Here is a 17,723-nt window from a genome sequence, read left to right on the forward strand (position 1 = left end):
TATGGCATATTAAAAACGCTAACCCATAGAGCGAGAGCAATCTGTTCCAATGACAAGGCTCTTACTGCTGAACTGACTCACTTACGCCACACCTTCTTGGCCAACGGCTACAATCCACAAAAAATAAACAAAATACTAAACACTCCTAAGAAACCCCTCCCAGCATCAACCACAGAGAACTACAACAAAACAGTCACCATCCCCTACATTAAAGGCACATCCGAAAAGATCTCAAGAATCCTCAATAAACATAAACTACGCACCACATTCAGACCATGTAGCAAATTAGCCACCCTCATCCGCTCACCCAAGGACAGCATTCCTCCTTTATCACATCCAGGAGTCTACCAAGTACCCTGCTCATGCAATCAAGCCTACTACGGTCAAACAGGAAGAACTGTGAATATCCGCATCAGCGAACATAAACGATACGTCCGGAAATATCATTATGGGAAGTCGGGCCTAGCAGACCATGCTCTGGATACCCCTGCACACAGGATCAACTGGAAAAACACAAAAGTACTACACAGAAACCCATATAAATCAGAGAGATTGTTCTTAGAGGCGACAGAAGCCCTAAAACACACTCCAAATCTCAACAAATATGGCTGTATTAACTTGCCGAAAATCTGGGAGACAGTCATATTAAGAAAAAACTAGCACTTTTCTAGGACTCTAGTAATATATGATAGCGTTTTTTTTTTTTTTTTTTTTTTTTTTTTTTTCAGATAGAGGGCGCCAAAATCAGGACTCTAGTCTTTGTGTTGCTGCTACAATTTTGGTTAAGTACACCATGTTGTTTTAGTCTCGCGTATTGTGACAAACAGTGCTTTTATGCTCTGAAGATGCTGGTTATAATACCAGCGAAATATCAGCATCAAGTCAATAAATTAATTATTTACTTAGTTTCTGTGTTCTATTATACCGTTAAAATAATAAACAACATGTTCGACGAACACATAAGTCTGTCCACACGTATTGGTTTAGATTGATTGGAAATTGGCTCTCTGAATGATACCAGAGTTGAGTATGATGGAGTAGTGTCTCAAAAAAGGAGGACAGCCAGTGGCATGTCTCAGACTTTTATTCTTGAGCCACCCCCCCCCCCCTTGCTGCTCAACTTGTTTATAAATGATATATCATGTGGACTGACTGGGAATCTTCAGTTGTTTGCTGAGTATACAAAATGGTGGAGAATTATAAGTAGCATACTGATGCTAATTCCGTTTGGGAAGATTTGAATAGACTTTTGAATTGGACAAAGGAATGGAGCTGTAGTTTTAATATCAATAAGTGCAAGATGTTGCATTTTGGAGTGCAAAAATATAACTACTACATATGATGGTTCCGTACTACAGGAAGTGGATGAGATTCAAGATTTGGGAGTGATTGTAGATAGACACTAGACTGAAGTTTAAAGAGCAAATTGCAAGGGTTACAAAAGCTGCACATTATAGTGCTGCTATGATAAGAAGTACTCTAACATGTAGGGATAAGGAAGTGGTTGTGCCACTTTATAAAGCACTGGTCAGACAACACTTGGACTATTGTGCTCAAATTTGGTCATCTGATTTTCAGTGTGATGTAAAAACATTGGAGAGGGTCCACAAGTAACTAAGACAATATCAGGACTTTGGATTACTGGCTATGGAGAGGTTGAAGAAATGTGGATTGCAGAGTTTGGTGGATAGGAGGAAAAGAGGTGATATGATAGAGACATTTAAGTTAGTGAGAGGATTTTATGGATTAATCCATATGGGATTATAAAAAGAGTAAAGCAAGAGGGGGAAAAACCAGAGGCTATCCCTGGAAGTTATGTAAGAGTGTGATGAAGAGGGTTGTGAGTAGTACATTTTTAACATAAAGAATTGTCAGTGAATGGAACGCATTAACAGAATGTGTTGTTAATGCAAGGAGTATTAAGGATTTTAAGATTCGGTATGATAAATATGTTTTCAGTTGAATGAAATGAACCTCCCACAATGAGCCTGCTGACTCCATGGAGGGTGCAATAATAATAATATACAAGACAATGTTCACACCAATTTTATGTATCTGAGAGCTGATCAAAAACCAGAGACCACAAGTAAGAAAAATTAGGGGAGCAAACAAATGGCATAATTTGCAGAATCATTTTAAAAATGAAGAAATTAAGAAAGGATCTTGACATTGTTAGCAAACAGGAATGTGTGAGCAGAGTTGATCTCAGGTGGTATGGTCACTTAAACGTTTCATATTACAATGACAGAACAAAGACCCATAGACAGATCATGATCCAGGTGGACTGAATATTCTAACTGTATGTAAATGTAACTGCCTTGGAAGACTGAAATATAAGATCAGACAATATTGGAGTTTTTACAGATAGCAAACTTATGTAAACTTATCAAGTAGTGCTATTAATCTGATGATGATGGTGGTGGTAATAATGACAGATTTTTTTTATTTTTTACAAAACAGATGCATTATTAACATCAAAATCAGTTAACATATGATTCTTAACTCCACATTTTTTAAGTAAAAAGTAAGTAGCTGGTAAATTTAAAGACCAAAATTCTCAATGAGATTTGAAAAGTTTGTTGGAGGTGTTTCTTCATACACACACACACACACATTTTTTATATCCATCCTGCACACAAGAGGTTGCAAAACCTATAACATATCAACACCATCTGTTGGCATACACAATCTTGAGTTTAATAAATGTGTGGTTAAGGTCATGTGAGAGGTACTGAAGTGAAAAAAAAAATGATAGGATTTGATCTTCTGTGAAATCACCAATTCCTTCTAAGAAAACCTATGAAGTCATGTGAATCTATAAGTACCATGGATGTTTTAGATAGAAAATGATTATTTTCAGAAATCAGTCATTGATAAGTTCTAGTACATTGTTAACTGAACGACAGAACAGAATCAAAGAAATCCAAAATTGATCGTGAAGACATGGTTTAGTGATAATGAAGTAGAAAATTCTTTTTCATTGAGAACAAAGAAAAGTTACCTTGTCTTATTTATGAGAAAAATGTTTTTGTTATGAAAGAATATAACAAAAAAAAAGGCACTGTTATGAGACTAAACATAAAGTGATTCTTTGGCTGGTGAACTTAAAAAAAAAAATAAAATAGCACTTTGAACTTTTCCAGTTCTGCTAAATTTATAATAAAGGTTTGTGTGTGTGTGTCTGTTTCTGTGTGCACGCATGCTTAATTTCAAGCTTAATATGTCCTTGTAACATTATTACAATAAATTTAATGGATAAACATGTTGAAAACAGGAAAAGTATATTAAACAATTTAACGTTTTTATTTCTCTAACATAAAATTAGCACCGTCAGAGCAAAAGAAGACTACAAATTGAATATTTTTTTAACTAATTTGAATTTGTATGTAAACTATTTCCCTTGAAGTCCTCTTTTGATAAATGCAATTTTTCCTTGTAACATTATTACAATAAATTTAATGGATAAACATGTTGAAAACAGGAAAAGTATATTAAACAATTTAACGTTTTTATTTCTCTAACATAAAATTAGCACCGTCAGAGCAAAAGAAGACTACAAATTGAATATTTTTTTAACTAATTTGAATTTGTATGTAAACTATTTCCCTTGAAGTCCTCTTTTGATAAATGCAATTTTTCCTTGTAACATTATTACAATAAATTTAATGGATAAACATGTTGAAAACAGGAAAAGTATATTAAACAATTTAACGTTTTTATTTCTCTAACATAAAATTAGCACTGTCAGAGCAAAAGAAGACTACAAATTGAATATTTTTTTTAACTAATTTGAATTTATATGTAAACTATTTCCCTTGAAGTCCTCTTTTGATAAATGCAATTTTTCTTCTTCAATGTTTTTTTTTTTTCAGATGTTGAGAGAGAGAGTGTGTGTGTAAAGTATCAGCAATAAAGATAAACACAAAAATCATGTTATGAGTAAAAAAAGTTAATTATGCACTTGCAACGAAGGATCTGTTTTCCAAAAGAAGTGAAACACTTTGGAATTGAAAAACTGTAACAACAGTTAGTGGCAGAAATAGGTATATCTGCAAGGAAGTTATACAAATTCACTTTGAAAACACAACAGTTTATCATTATTTCATCAGTGAACTACATTCACTGATGAAATAACATTTTATCAAAATTTTATTATCAAATTCAATATTTTTAGAAGAAATCAATATAACATAGTGCATTGTTTACTCTTTAGCAGTGAAAAGTTAAGTAGAAGTGTGATACTTAATTTTCCATGTGTAATTTTTCTAAACATGTCAACTTACCTATCGATATTAAAGCAATTATTAAATTACTCTCTTACCAAGTTTTCTATTACATTCCAAGAAAGATCAGTTAATGTCGCTACACTGCACTTAGTAAGGGCTTGTTCGAAATCTACTTTTTCTTGGGATGATTCTGTTTGAAATTTCACATAAAAGTCTCCCTATTGAAAAACAAACATTGCAGTTTTTAGTAATATCAATCATTTTTCAGTTAGCATATATATTTATGAGTTTAAAGAAAAACCTCATTACTGATATAATAAACCATAAGTGGTTAACAATCCATCATTTTTGGAGCTTTTTAATATTCTAATTAAGAATTTCTTAATATCCTAATGAAGTTTCTTATTATCATTGTTAAGAGTTTCTTAATATCCCAATTTGAGATTCTGCAGATATTATCATTATTATTAAAACCTCCATAGAGTTGGCAGATTCATCGCGGGAGATTCATTAAACTGACAACATATTTATCATATTATATATTTATGAATATGTTAATATATAATATGATAAAGTGTTCTATTCACTCACAATTCTCCATGTAAAAAATCTACTCCTCACACTCCTCTTCACCACACCTTTACATTACTTCCAAGAATGACCTCTGGTTCATCCCCTCTCACCTTCTACTCCTTTTATAATCCCATATGGATTAATCCAATAAAATCCTCTCACTAACTTAAAGGTCTCTATCATATCATCTCTTTTCCTCCTATCCACCAAACTCTGTAATGCACATCTCTTCAACCTTTCTCCATAGCCAGCATTCCAAAGTCCTGAAACTATCTTAGTCACTTGCCTCGGTACCCTCTCGAATGTCTCCACATCACATTGAAAACCAGGCGACCAGATCTGAGCACAATAGTCCAAGTGTATCTGACCAGTGCTTTATATGGTGACACAACGACTTCTACATGTTAGAGTACTTCTTATCATAGCAGCACTACGATGTGCACCCCCTTGCAACACTAGTAAAATGCCCTCTTAAACTTCAGTCTACTGTCAACTATTACTCCCAAATATCTAATCTCATCCACTTTCTGCAGTATGGCACCATCGATATAGTACACTTTTTGAGATATTGCTCCATTATACACAACCTGCTGGTATCGTTCAGATGGCTAATCTCCGATCCATCTAACTAATATACTATCTATTCCCATCCTCTGCAGCTTGTACACCAACATATCATGTGATAATTTATCAAACACTTTTGCAAAGTCCAAGAATATCAGAGTATACGACTGTCCTTTTTCTAACACATGTGCTACTTTATCATAAAATGCAAGTAAATTACTAAAACAGGACCTAGCCTTTACAAATCCATGCTGGCCATCACAAAGAAAACTATGTCCATCAACCCAATTCTGTATTCTATTCCTTACCAATCACTCCAACACCTTGGCCCAACTGCAGTTATACAGACTGATCTATAGTTGGAGACTTCTGTCCTAGAACCATGCTTGTGGAGTGGTACTATTTTGCATTCTTTCCTCTCCTTAGGAATCCTACCCACTGCAAGACGTTCATTAAATAACCTGGTCAAGGGCAGAGCCAACTGAGGTGCACATTCCTTAAAAATACGTGGTGATATGTCATCCATTCCCACAGCTTTATTAATATCTAATCTAATCTAAACAATGATACACCTCTGATTCTTTCACTTCCGATTCTCCTAATACTTGCCTCCCTTCTATATACTGCACGCCATCATTTACACCAGCATGATATACTCTGATAACGTGTTCATTCAATAATTCCACTATATCCTTTGAAGTTATTCTGCTGCCATGACTATCCACTAGTGTTAACCTGCCATAATTATTCTTTCTCTTGCTTGCCAAATAGCAGAAAAATTTCCCAGAGTTAACCTTGGCCTGACCAGCCAACCAATCTCCTCTCATAGTGCACCTTTTCTTTCTTTACCATGCTCATCACCTTTCTAGTCTGCACTTTATAATCTTCATGGATCCAATCACCACCAACTGTCTTGTACCTCCTCCATAACATTTTCTTTTCCAGCACAACTTGCTTGATTTCACTGTTCATCCATTTCACTCCTACTCTATTTACTCACTTAACTCTTCGTATGCAGCTATACATTGCTTTTGTCAGATACTGCCTTGTGAGTGTCCATGCTTCAGCTCAGCTAATCTAATCAACGTACTGATACTAGCTGACTATGGAGCTTCCTGTAATCACCTGCTTTATACTTCCACATGTATCCATTTTTGACAGTTATCTTTTCTTGTTTCATCACTTCTCAAACAAGTACTTCATGATAGCTCTCACCAACTGGTGGCAGTGTCAACACCTGTTTAACAACTACATCTTGTGAAATTGTCACCAAATCCAAAACATTAAAGCCTCTGATTGCTTCAATCACATGTTACTTATCCCTCAGAAATTCCACAAACTCACTCTCCTTGTTCCCACACAATCTCCTCCTTCCATTCTATAATCGTGTAATTAAAGTCTCCCATCAGGATCACCTTCTTTTTACATGCCCAACTAATTTGCCTAAACATTTCACAATTAGTATTCTCTGCATTCTAGCTGGTCTATAACAGCATCCTATCAGTGGAAGGAAATGAGACAAATGATTTTGAGAGCGTATGGTGTGAGGTAGAGGTAGCAAGACAGGATATTTAGTGGGGTGTTGCTACAGACCCAGGAGCACAGAGGATGGGGACTAGGAGATGTTTAGACAGCTAAGTTTGGCAAGTGCAAGAAGAATGATTGTTATGGGAGATTTTAACTTCAGTAGTATAAATTGGAGAGAGGAAGATGCCTGTAGCAATAGGGGAATGGAATTTCTAGAATTCTTGAGGGACAAATGTCTTAGGCAACATGTAACAGAGGGAACAAGAGGTTCAAAAGTTTTGGATTTGGTTATAGCATCAGAAGAGTTGATAATAACTGAGTTGACGTCTCTCCCATTGGAGAGAGTGACCATATGGTGTTGACTTGGAAAATAAATAGACATGCAGGAGTATCAAAGAGACGGGAACTTATGTGGAATTATAAGGCAGGTGATTATAATAGTCTTAGATGTCAACTTGGAGAAGTTTCATGGAGGGAGGAATTGGAAGGCCGGGATATCACTAGTGCGTGGTAAATTGGGAAAGAATATTTGTTATCAGCAATGGTAAGTTGTATACCACGAGTGAAGAAGAGGATGCAATTTGGAGTAAAGTGGATGACAAACAATATTAAACAGGAATTGCATGCGAAAAAGAGGCTATGGAAGAGATATAAGGAGAGGTGGAGAGATGCATGAGGAATATAAGACACAGGCCAGAAGAGTGACTAGTGTGGTAAGGAAAGCGAAACTGGAATATGAGAGGAGATTGGCCCTAAGATCCAAAGAAAATCCTAGGGAATTTTTTAGCTATGTGGCCAGTAGGAGGAGAAATGACTGTGGAAGAATGATATTGTGAGATAAAAATGGGAACAGAGTGACTGATGCAGAGGACATAGTGGAATTGTTCAATAAACACTTTATTGGAGTATTTCATCCTGGAGGAGTCAGTTTTAATGCTAGGACTGGTTCGAGGTCTGGAGATACAGGAGGAGAGTGTGTTTCAGATATTGAGTACTCTGGATGTCAGTAAAGCTGTGGAACTGGATGGTATTTCACCACGAGTTTTGAGAGAATGTGCTAGGGAATTGACAGTGCCTTTAACGTGGCTTTTCAATGAAAGTCTGGCTTTGGCAAAGGTGCCCAGGGAATGGAAGGAAGATAAGAAAGTGCCATTGCATAAGGGTGGTAACAGACTGGAAGTGTCTAATTATAGGCCAGTCTGTGTGTCATCAGTAGTTGTCAAGAACTTGGAGAAAGTAGTGAGGGACCGTATACAGCATTGGGCAGATGAGGGTAATGTTATCTGTGAGAATCAACATGGATTAGTGAAAGGACGCTCTTGTTTTAGCAATATGCTAGCCTTTTATAATAAAGTTACAAGAACATTAGATGAGGGAAAGGCATATACTGTAATTTTCTTAGACTTGGCGAAGGCACATGATAAGCTGATATTTAAGTTGCAGCACATGGGTCTGGATGTCAGATTGGTCAACTGGATTCAGGATTGGCTGTCAGATAGGTATCAGAGAGTTGTGTATGGTGGAGCAGTTTCCAGGAGGCAGGGGGTTACAAGTGGGGTCCCACAGGGCTCAGTACTAGGACCTATATTGTTTAACCTTTATATCAATGACATAGCCAGTGGATTGCAGGGGGATATTCAGTTGTTTGCGGGTGAGGCGAAGCGGGGAAGGATTATTAGTAATAGCGCAGATGTGATAGCCCTGCAAGAGGATTTAAATAAGCTAGATAGATGGGCAAATGAATGGGGGTGTCAGTTTAATGCAGCAAAATGTAAGGTCTTGAGGTTTGGGAAACATCGATGGGATGCTGCATACTCTATGGGAGGAGTTATACTGGAGGAAGTAGGGGAGACAAGAGATCTGGGGTTGATGATTGATAGAAACCTGAAGTTTAGGGGACATATTGCAAAGGTGGTGAAGGTAACACAGAGGATTGCTGCTATTATGAGAAGGAAACTGACCTGCCGAGATAAGAGGGTTATCATTCCGTTGTATAAGTCTCTGATCAGACCACACTTGGACTATTGTTCTCAGATTTGGTTCCCAGGATTTGAAGGGGATAAATTAACTGTGAAGAAGATACAAAGACGGATGACAAAGATGGTCTCAGTACTGTACAAGGATAGTTATGAGAATCGGCTGAGGGAATGTGGACTGCAGAGTTTGGCAGATAGAAGAAGGAGAGGTGATATGATTGAGACTTTTAAACTGTTGAGAGGTGGTTACAGGGTTGACACTGGGGAGTTCTTTCGCTTGGTTGAACAGCGGGAAGGAGTGATGACAAAAGGCCATCCCTGGAAGTTACGAAAGGAAACTGTGAGCAAGAGGTAAGGAGTGGTTTCTTTGTGTGGAGGGTGGTTGAGCCATGGAATGCATTGCCTGATGGAGTGGTGGGAGCGAGAACAGTCAATGAGTTTAAAGAGTGGTATGATAGACTTTGTGTTTCTCAGGGAGGGACCTCCCCTCAACGAGTCTTGACAGACTTTATGTCTTAGGAAGGACCTCCCTCGAAGAGTCTTTTGACTCCTTGGAGGCCTGAATAATAATAATAATAATAATAATAATATACTAACCTGTTTATTTCAACTTCACACCACACAGATTCAAAATCTGTACATGGACTATTAACTTCACATTTCGTTACTGAGTGCAATTCCTCTGCTATCATTAGCAGCACTCCACCCTCCTCTTTTCACATTTCCATCCTTCCAGAAAATTATATATCCTTCTTATTTTTAGAAGTACTTGTGGCTTAGTATAATTATTAAAGAACACATAAGTCCACAGTAATAACTTTTAATTAATAAATAAGGTACAGATATTTCATACTAAAACTAATAGCACATCTTCAGTGTTACAAACAGATAGGAATGGAATACAAGTAACGAACATTCGGTGGATCACCTATTAAAATACATTGTTGTCGTGAGCTAGGAAATGAAAGAAATTAATAAATAATTAATATTAAAGATAACTGGTTTTTTTAATGATTACATAAAATAAAATTCTCCCAAATCTTCAAGAGAGAGAGAGAGAGAAAATCATTTCGATTTAAATTCGTGTAAAATAGCTTCACAACTTTCTTTAAAGAGGTGTTCACATTTGAACCTGAATCTATGAAGGAGAATAGCTTTATTCCACTGGATATTAATGTAGTGTTAATACTGTGTTGTGCTAGACCAGATTTCTGAGGTTTGTTGTAATCAATATAATATCGATGTTCTTTAATTCTTTTTTTCCCACAGAACAGCCAGTTTGTCCAAAATAAGAAACGTCGCATTCACATGGTATTTGGTAAACACCAGCCAAAGATAGAGATGACAGTTTATCTTTTGTAGAAGGCAATAAGGAAAAAATTTTGTTGATACGAATATACATGGGAATCAATTGGTACTTTTTTAAAATTCTACCTATTCTGAGATTCCTGGAATGTAGGAGATTGGAACTTTGCAGACTGCTGAAGAAACCTTAGGTATTGGAACATAAGATTCAATTATCTGTTGGATTTGATTAGCGTGGTAATTATTAGATTCCGTTAACTTTTTAACGATGGAAAGTTCTTGTTGTATGATTTCTGGAGAAGAGCAAACTGTATGTGCTCTATTAATTGGAGATTTAAGAAAGCCAAATTTTTGAGATGTGTGGTGAGCAGACTTTTTATGAATATATCTGCCAGTAAATGTGGGTTTTCGAAAGATGCTGTAGATAAGGTACCAGAAGAAGTTTGAGTAAGCAGAATGTCCAAAAATGGTAAAGTACCAGAATTTTCCTTTTCCATGGTGAATTGGATACGAGGGTGAACGCTATTTATCTGTTGTAGAAAGCTCGTGTTGTATGTGATTATATGAAGATTACTCTCCAGATATCGCAAAGATTTTCGAATTTGTTATCCATTCAGGTTATTTTAGTTGGAAAAACAAGTTTTACAAACAAGTTGAGGGTACTGCCATGGGTAGCCCTTTGTCTCCACCTTTGGCTAACTATTTTTTGAAACAATTTGAAGAGACTATGTTTTCATCAATTCACCCTCAACCATCTCTTTGGTATCGTTATGTCGATGATGTTTTTGCCATTTGGTCACATACTGAAGATGAGCTTTCCACCTTTCTACAACAGATAAATAGCCTTCACCCTCATATCCAATTCACCATGGAAAAGGAAAATTCTGGTACTTTACCATTTTTGGACATCTTGCTTACTCGAACTTCTTTTGGTACATTTAAAAAACCAATTATCTTAAATATTAATTATTTATTAATTTCTTTCATTTCCTAGCTCGTGACAACAATGTATTTTAATAGGCGATCCACCGAATGTTCATTACTTGTATTCAATTCCTATCTGTTTGTAACACCCTTCTATTTCTATTCCTGACATCACATCCTCCTTAGACAACCAAGTTTCACTTATTCCAATTATCTTTGGGCATACTGACTCAATCAATGCAACAAACTCAGCTCTCTTGTTTCGAATACTCCTTACATTTATAGAAAAATAACAATCCCTACGTGTTTGAGGCCATTCTACAAGCACCAACATTCTCTATTCTAGTTGCTATAATCACACCCCTCTCTCTCTCTCTCTCTCTCTACAGTCTGACCACTCCTGTTTTCCTGATCATGACTCTGATTTCCATTCCTACCTGTCTCATCCTCATCTTTATGCATGCCATCATTTTGTGCTGCTGCAACTACATATTCAACCTCATATATGTCTTCTTCCTGTTGTTTATTACAATCTGTTTATTTGTGCTATCCTGATTCACAAGTAAACTCTGATCATTTACTACATTACCTTCTTAACTCTGTGTCTTCTCAGAAAACAATAAACTTTCTAAATGTGCAACACCATTCAAATATAATCCATCAGCTTTAAATGATTCCAACTTCCCTTCAAGTTCACTTCACAGGTTTATACGCTGAACCTCCTTTGCCTCACACATCTTCAGCCATCTTACTATTCATCATCTCTGTTCTCCTTCTCAATTCGCTGTTGTCATATGTTGTCATCTACGACTTTCCCAACAACACTATTCTTCTTTGCCTGTTGCAACAACTTCCTCAAGTTTCTATCCACATTCTTTTTTTCCCCACAACTAAGTCATTTGTGCCCACGTTTACCACTAATTTTGATGCCCAGTCTTTTCTTTTCTGCAAAGTATCAGTTATTTGCTTCATTGTTCCACCAGGAATGCTTGTTTTGTGCACTATTTGTAATCACACATCTCTAATGATCAGCTAATCTCTTCTTTAGATGTTTAATATCCTCTTCCAGATGTTTCATTTTGCTTTTCATTTTCACTAACTCCTGTCTAAGTGCTTCTACTATGGTCCCGACGCTTGCTCAAATTTTTAATTGCTCTAATCTATCAAGACACTTTTCACATACGTTAACACTTTCCTTCTTCTCGCTTACCCAAACAGTCCACAAATCTTTTTTTCAGTGCATACATATAGAAATTTTTGCGAAAATTCCAAGGCAGAGCCAGACTTTCATTCAGAAGCCTTCTTTGCTGCTGACATATGTTTCTTTATGGATGCCACTGTCAGAAGCAGTATGAACAAACAAGTAGCAAAATACGATATAAATAACAAAAAATTTCAACACCTCTGAAGGACATTTGTATCCAAAACTGAAAAAATGCAGCACAGTTTGCGAAAAAAACCACACTATACACTATTAAAAACACTTTTGTTTAGAACAGCTCAACTACTGCTACATTCACTTGTGACACTATATATAAAACAATGCAGTAGCCATGTAAAATGTGCAGATATATTACAGTGGACATGCACTAAGCAAATACTATTTTAGCAAATTCATGAAGTCTTGACTAAGAATCATAGTAGCACCAATAAAATTTTGAGTTCACTACTGCAATTCAGCAGAGATTCAAAAATAATCCTCAACAGTAAACTGTGTATTCAGTAACAAAAAATAACAAAAGCCATGCTTTAAAACTGTTCATATGCTAAGAGCAGATGCAATCATTTTTAATGTGTTGCTAGCCAAAATATCCACATGGAAGAAAGGTGTTCACATGGTCATATGGTAACATACATGAAAAAATATCACTATACAATTTTGCAACGCGAATTTTGAAACCAAGAGGAACATCAAGCACTGAAGCAGAATGAACAAACCCAGAAAGGAGTGTAGCTCTGCATAATATTCAAGTTAACAGGCTGCATAAAATCAACTAGTCTGAAAATTAGATGACCATGATTTTAATTCTCCCCCCTCCATTTTTTTTGGCATTCTACTATACAATACAATTTGAATTATATTTCTATAGATTCACGATTAGCATATAAGCCAAACATCAACTATCAAATCAACAGTAGAGACTACACAGTGTAAAGAACATCATGACTTTTATTTGCTTTTGTCTCCTCATGACCATCACTACTCATTAAGGTTAATCTTCCATAGTCATTCTTCCTCTTACTTGCCACATAACAAAAAACTCTTCGGGATTTCTTTGGCCTGCTTGGCTAGATTCTTCTCATAATATGATTTTGCCTTCCATGCCATGCTGGTCACCTTTCTTGCCTGAGCCTTGTAATGTTCGTGAGTTTGCTGGTCACCTTTCTCTTTATATAACCTCCACAACATTTTCATTTTTTTTTGCAGCTCAATGATAATGATACTACTTATCCATCTAACTCCTACCTGAATAACTTTCCTTACCTTAGGTATACAATTTAATATTGCTTCCTCTAGATGACCTTTAACTATCTCCCATTCACTACTAACATCCTTACCCTGCAGTGTTTTAAGCCATGGCACAGATTTAAGCTTCTTCCTAAGCTTGTTGTAATCACCTGCCTTGTAGTTCCACATATACCTCTTCTTGACAGAATATTCCTCATGTTGTACAAACTCCCAAGTCAACACAGCATGGTCACTTTCGCCAACCAGAGGCAATGTAGTGGCAAAGAGCACCTCGGTTATAGTTAGCTCTTCTGATCCTATGACAACGTCTGATGCTCCCACACACACCTAATCCCTCCATCACATGTTGCCTCAAGTAATTATCTCTTCGTAGGTGTATAAATTCCATTTCCTTCCTGCCATGTGATCTTTCTTCCTTCTGGTCTATATCTGCATAATTGAAGTCCACCACAATAATCATTTGACCTGCATTCATTGTACTAATTTGGTAATACATGTCTCTCAGATCATCCATGAAACTCCCTGGCCTATAGCAACAAGTGACTGTGTATTTTGTCTTAACTTGCCTTAATCTCACACCAGACTGCTTCAAATGAACAGCCACCTTATACTGCAGAAGCAAGAACAAATAGTAAATTTAGTTTAATTCATTATCCAAGTGTGAGCAAACAAAGTTTGTGCCTGAAAATATCTTCAGGACTGGGGTAAGGTAGTACAACACCGGGAAAAACTAATAGCAAAGGTGGACCAAGCTAACATCACTCCTATCTCAGTATCTCCCATAATGCAAAACACATCTCCTTGCGAATATGTATAATTTTATGCATTAAGGGAAGGGCCACCACCCAGACTAGTTTCAACCTTTATTGAGGTCTCTTCAGTGGGACCCAGGCCGAGAAGTGGAGATACCAGGCGGAAGCAATGGCGAAGTCATCTTTACCTACAGGAGTTGCCAAAAGGTGTGCCACCTTTTTATTAAATTACTCTGGATTTAGAGAAAGATGTTGAAAGTTTATTTTTCACTTGTTTAGACTATGATAAATTTAGTTTAATCCTTTATCTAAGTGTGAGCAAACAAAGTTTGCACCTGAAAATATCTTCAGGACTTGGGGTAAGGTAGTACAACACCGGCCAACTCGTAGCAAAGGTGGACCAAGCTAACATGTTAACTTGGTCCACCTTTTGGTGTGACACCAAAAGGTGTGTAAAAGGTGTTAGGTGGCACCTTTTGGCAACTCCTATAGGTAAAGATGACCTCGCCATTGCTTCTGCCTGGTATCTCCACTTCTGGGCCAGCTCCCACTGAAGAGACCTCGATAAAGGTCGAAACTAGTCTGGGTAGTGGCCCTTCCCTTAATGCATAACATTATACATATCCGCAAGGAGATGAGTTTTGCATTATGGGAGATACTGAGATAGGAGTGATGTTAGCTTGGTCCACCTTTGCTACGAGTTTCCCAGTGTTGTACTACCTTACCCAAGTCCTGAAGATATTTTCAGGTGCAAACTTTGTTTGCTCACACTTGGATAAAGGATTAAACTAAATTTATTAGAGTCTAACCAAGTGAAAAATAAACTTTCGAAAACAAATAATTTTATTGTATCACTAATATAGTACAAATATAGTATAAAGACTGTTATAGTCTTTGTACTATATTTGGCAACAATTATTGCAATTAGAAACAACTGGAATGACACTTCATAAAGAAAAACACTCCTCCTCCCACAAACTCCATTCTGCATGCAAGCAAGCAAGACAGATTTATTGTAGTGCTAAACATAGTAGCCAACTAAATACATTTGTCCTAAAATCCTCTTTCAGATTTTCAGTTTTTTCAGAAAAGGCATAACAGCTGTTTATAACGTATTCGTCAGGTACAGAAAGCACACAGTTTGTGCAAAGCAAAAAGATACATATAACTTGAAATCAGTTTGAATTACATTTACGATATTTGATATCATGAAGACACTTCATAATATCAAATTCTAATATAGTCAATATATCATTATCAATATATCAATTCTACCAAAAAAAATGTTGCAAATAACATGCTGTATAAGCTTCATGAAAATGCAACTGCCCGATATGGACATGGCATACATACATACATATGCTAAAACCAGTTCCTGCAAGCAGTTTATGCACAAGCACACACTGCCTGGTGTAAACATGTTAACTCACCAGAGTACTAAATGTACAATAGGTTTACAACCTTTAGCAGGTGGTCTTCATGTAATACTGGCTGCATTATACTGCGACAAATATTCATAATACAATCAATATTCAGACATTGTATCTTCCTGTGGCATGTGCTATAAATCATGTCCAATCCACACATCTGTGCTTGGAATTGCTCATACAGTAATACACTGTATTACATGCATACATACAGGATGCATTTCTAGAAGACAAAGCACTAAACTAAATAGTGTTAAACAGGATCATTTTAACACATAGTAAATAGGAATAAGGGAACATGCAACCATGAATAAACAAGTTTGACTTTAATTTTAAGTTATTTTTATATTAACTTGCAGAATATACATAACACATATACATGAGTACACAGAAATGCATGTACACTTTTGTTCGAGCGATATAAACGTGCGCGTTGGCATTCTCTTCCAAAAAAGTTCCTGTTTCATCAACATTAAAAACTAGTTTGAGTGGATAATTTCCTCTTTCAATTATGCTCTTAAAGTTGATGAAAGGCTAAAGCAGCTTCAGTATCTGCACTCACCACTTCTCCGGTGATTCGAATATTGTAGAAGTTGCTTCTTTTTTTAAAACTATCAAACCAACCTCTGCTAGCTGCAGTTTTCACTCGTGTCCTCTCTTTATTTATGAATATGATTAAAAATACTTCTGGCCTTTTCCATGATTATTACCTGACTAAATGGCATGTTGCGTTCAGTTTCATCATCAATCCAAATAGAAAGATGTTGCTCCATTTCCTCTAAAACTTGCTTCTCGCTCGGGTCACCTTTGTTGCAGAAGACATTGGGGTTGTGATTGCTGAACACTTAATTTTGTCCTTGTTTTTTAAAATCATTCGTATAGTAGAAGTAGACAAATTTAAAGCGGCTCCAATGTCAACTTGACATTCTTGACCTTTTTTCTAATCGCCTGCATTTCAATGTCGAGTGAAATGCTGTTTCATATCAATTTTGTTTTATCATCTTTACACCCACTCATTTTGAATAATTTAAAAAATGATAGTAATGATTACTTTTAATGAACAAATAGAATTTTTGTTGATTTCCTTGGTCAATATTATCGATGATTACAGTGAATAAATAACGTTTTACGCAGCACTCCAAACTGTATTGACAGCATGGACAATTTTCACTGCCAATGAAAAACTACACGATGTACAGGAAAAATAAATGCACGGGACAAACACAGATTTAGGATTTAGGGGAATTAAAGCACTACGACGAATTGTCACCTTTTGCTGATTGGTTTGGATTCAGAAATAACCATATTATATACGAATCAAGGAAAATACAGTGATAAATTGAATCATGGAATATTTGGCGTATTTTTTAGGGTTCATAAAAAACCATGTTATATCAAATTAGCGTTAATTGGGGTAGCGTTAAATGGGATCTTACTGTATGTTCACTTGGCATAATTTTTGATATGTGGTATAACTGATGTCTTTACAACAGAAATATGAAGAACAGGAATGCAAGTAGACATGAATTCTTTACAACAGAAATATTGTGAAGAACAGAAATGTAAGCAGACATGTTTAATTCAATACAACAATTAACAAAGGAGTAACTCACATGAGCTTTATTTCCATCGAATTTTCATGTGAGTATCAAGGACATCTTCAGTATGAAAATCAAATTAAACAAAAAGCACAAGTGATAAAATATAGATTTAATGATGAGAATGTGAGAGCTACAAGTAAATGACAGAGAGGCATGATCTAAAGTACTTATATAGGTTCTAACAATTTTTTAAACAATATGTATATATACAGTAAAACCCCGTTTTTACATTCCTGCAATTTACGTCATTTTCCATTGGTCCCTTCTTAAGGGCCTATTCTTACAATATATTGTTTTCCCGCCATTAACAACTTGATATGGATGCTATTTCCCGTGATTTGCATTTTTTCTCGGTTGGCAACACTGATTTTCGAATCG

At 36.1% G+C, this 17,723-nt stretch overlaps 1 protein-coding gene across 1 annotated transcript in view; it reads right to left on the reverse strand.

Moving 5' to 3' along the window:
• The window catches only part of LOC150110713 (uncharacterized), a 410,078-nt gene that overhangs the window by 347,373 nt on the left and 44,982 nt on the right, over window positions 1-17,723 (reverse strand). Inside the window, exon 4 of the mRNA XM_090395888.1 lies at window positions 4,322-4,444. Coding sequence (XP_090252014.1) covers window positions 4,322-4,444 — 123 coding nt within the window. The remainder of the gene's footprint in view (window positions 1-4,321; window positions 4,445-17,723) is intronic.

Source organism: Typopeltis vanoorti, chromosome 1, assembly GCF_054136105.1.
Source record: "Typopeltis vanoorti isolate ZY-2024b chromosome 1, IOZ_Tvanoo_1.0, whole genome shotgun sequence".
NCBI lineage: Eukaryota > Metazoa > Arthropoda > Arachnida > Uropygi > Thelyphonidae > Typopeltis > Typopeltis vanoorti.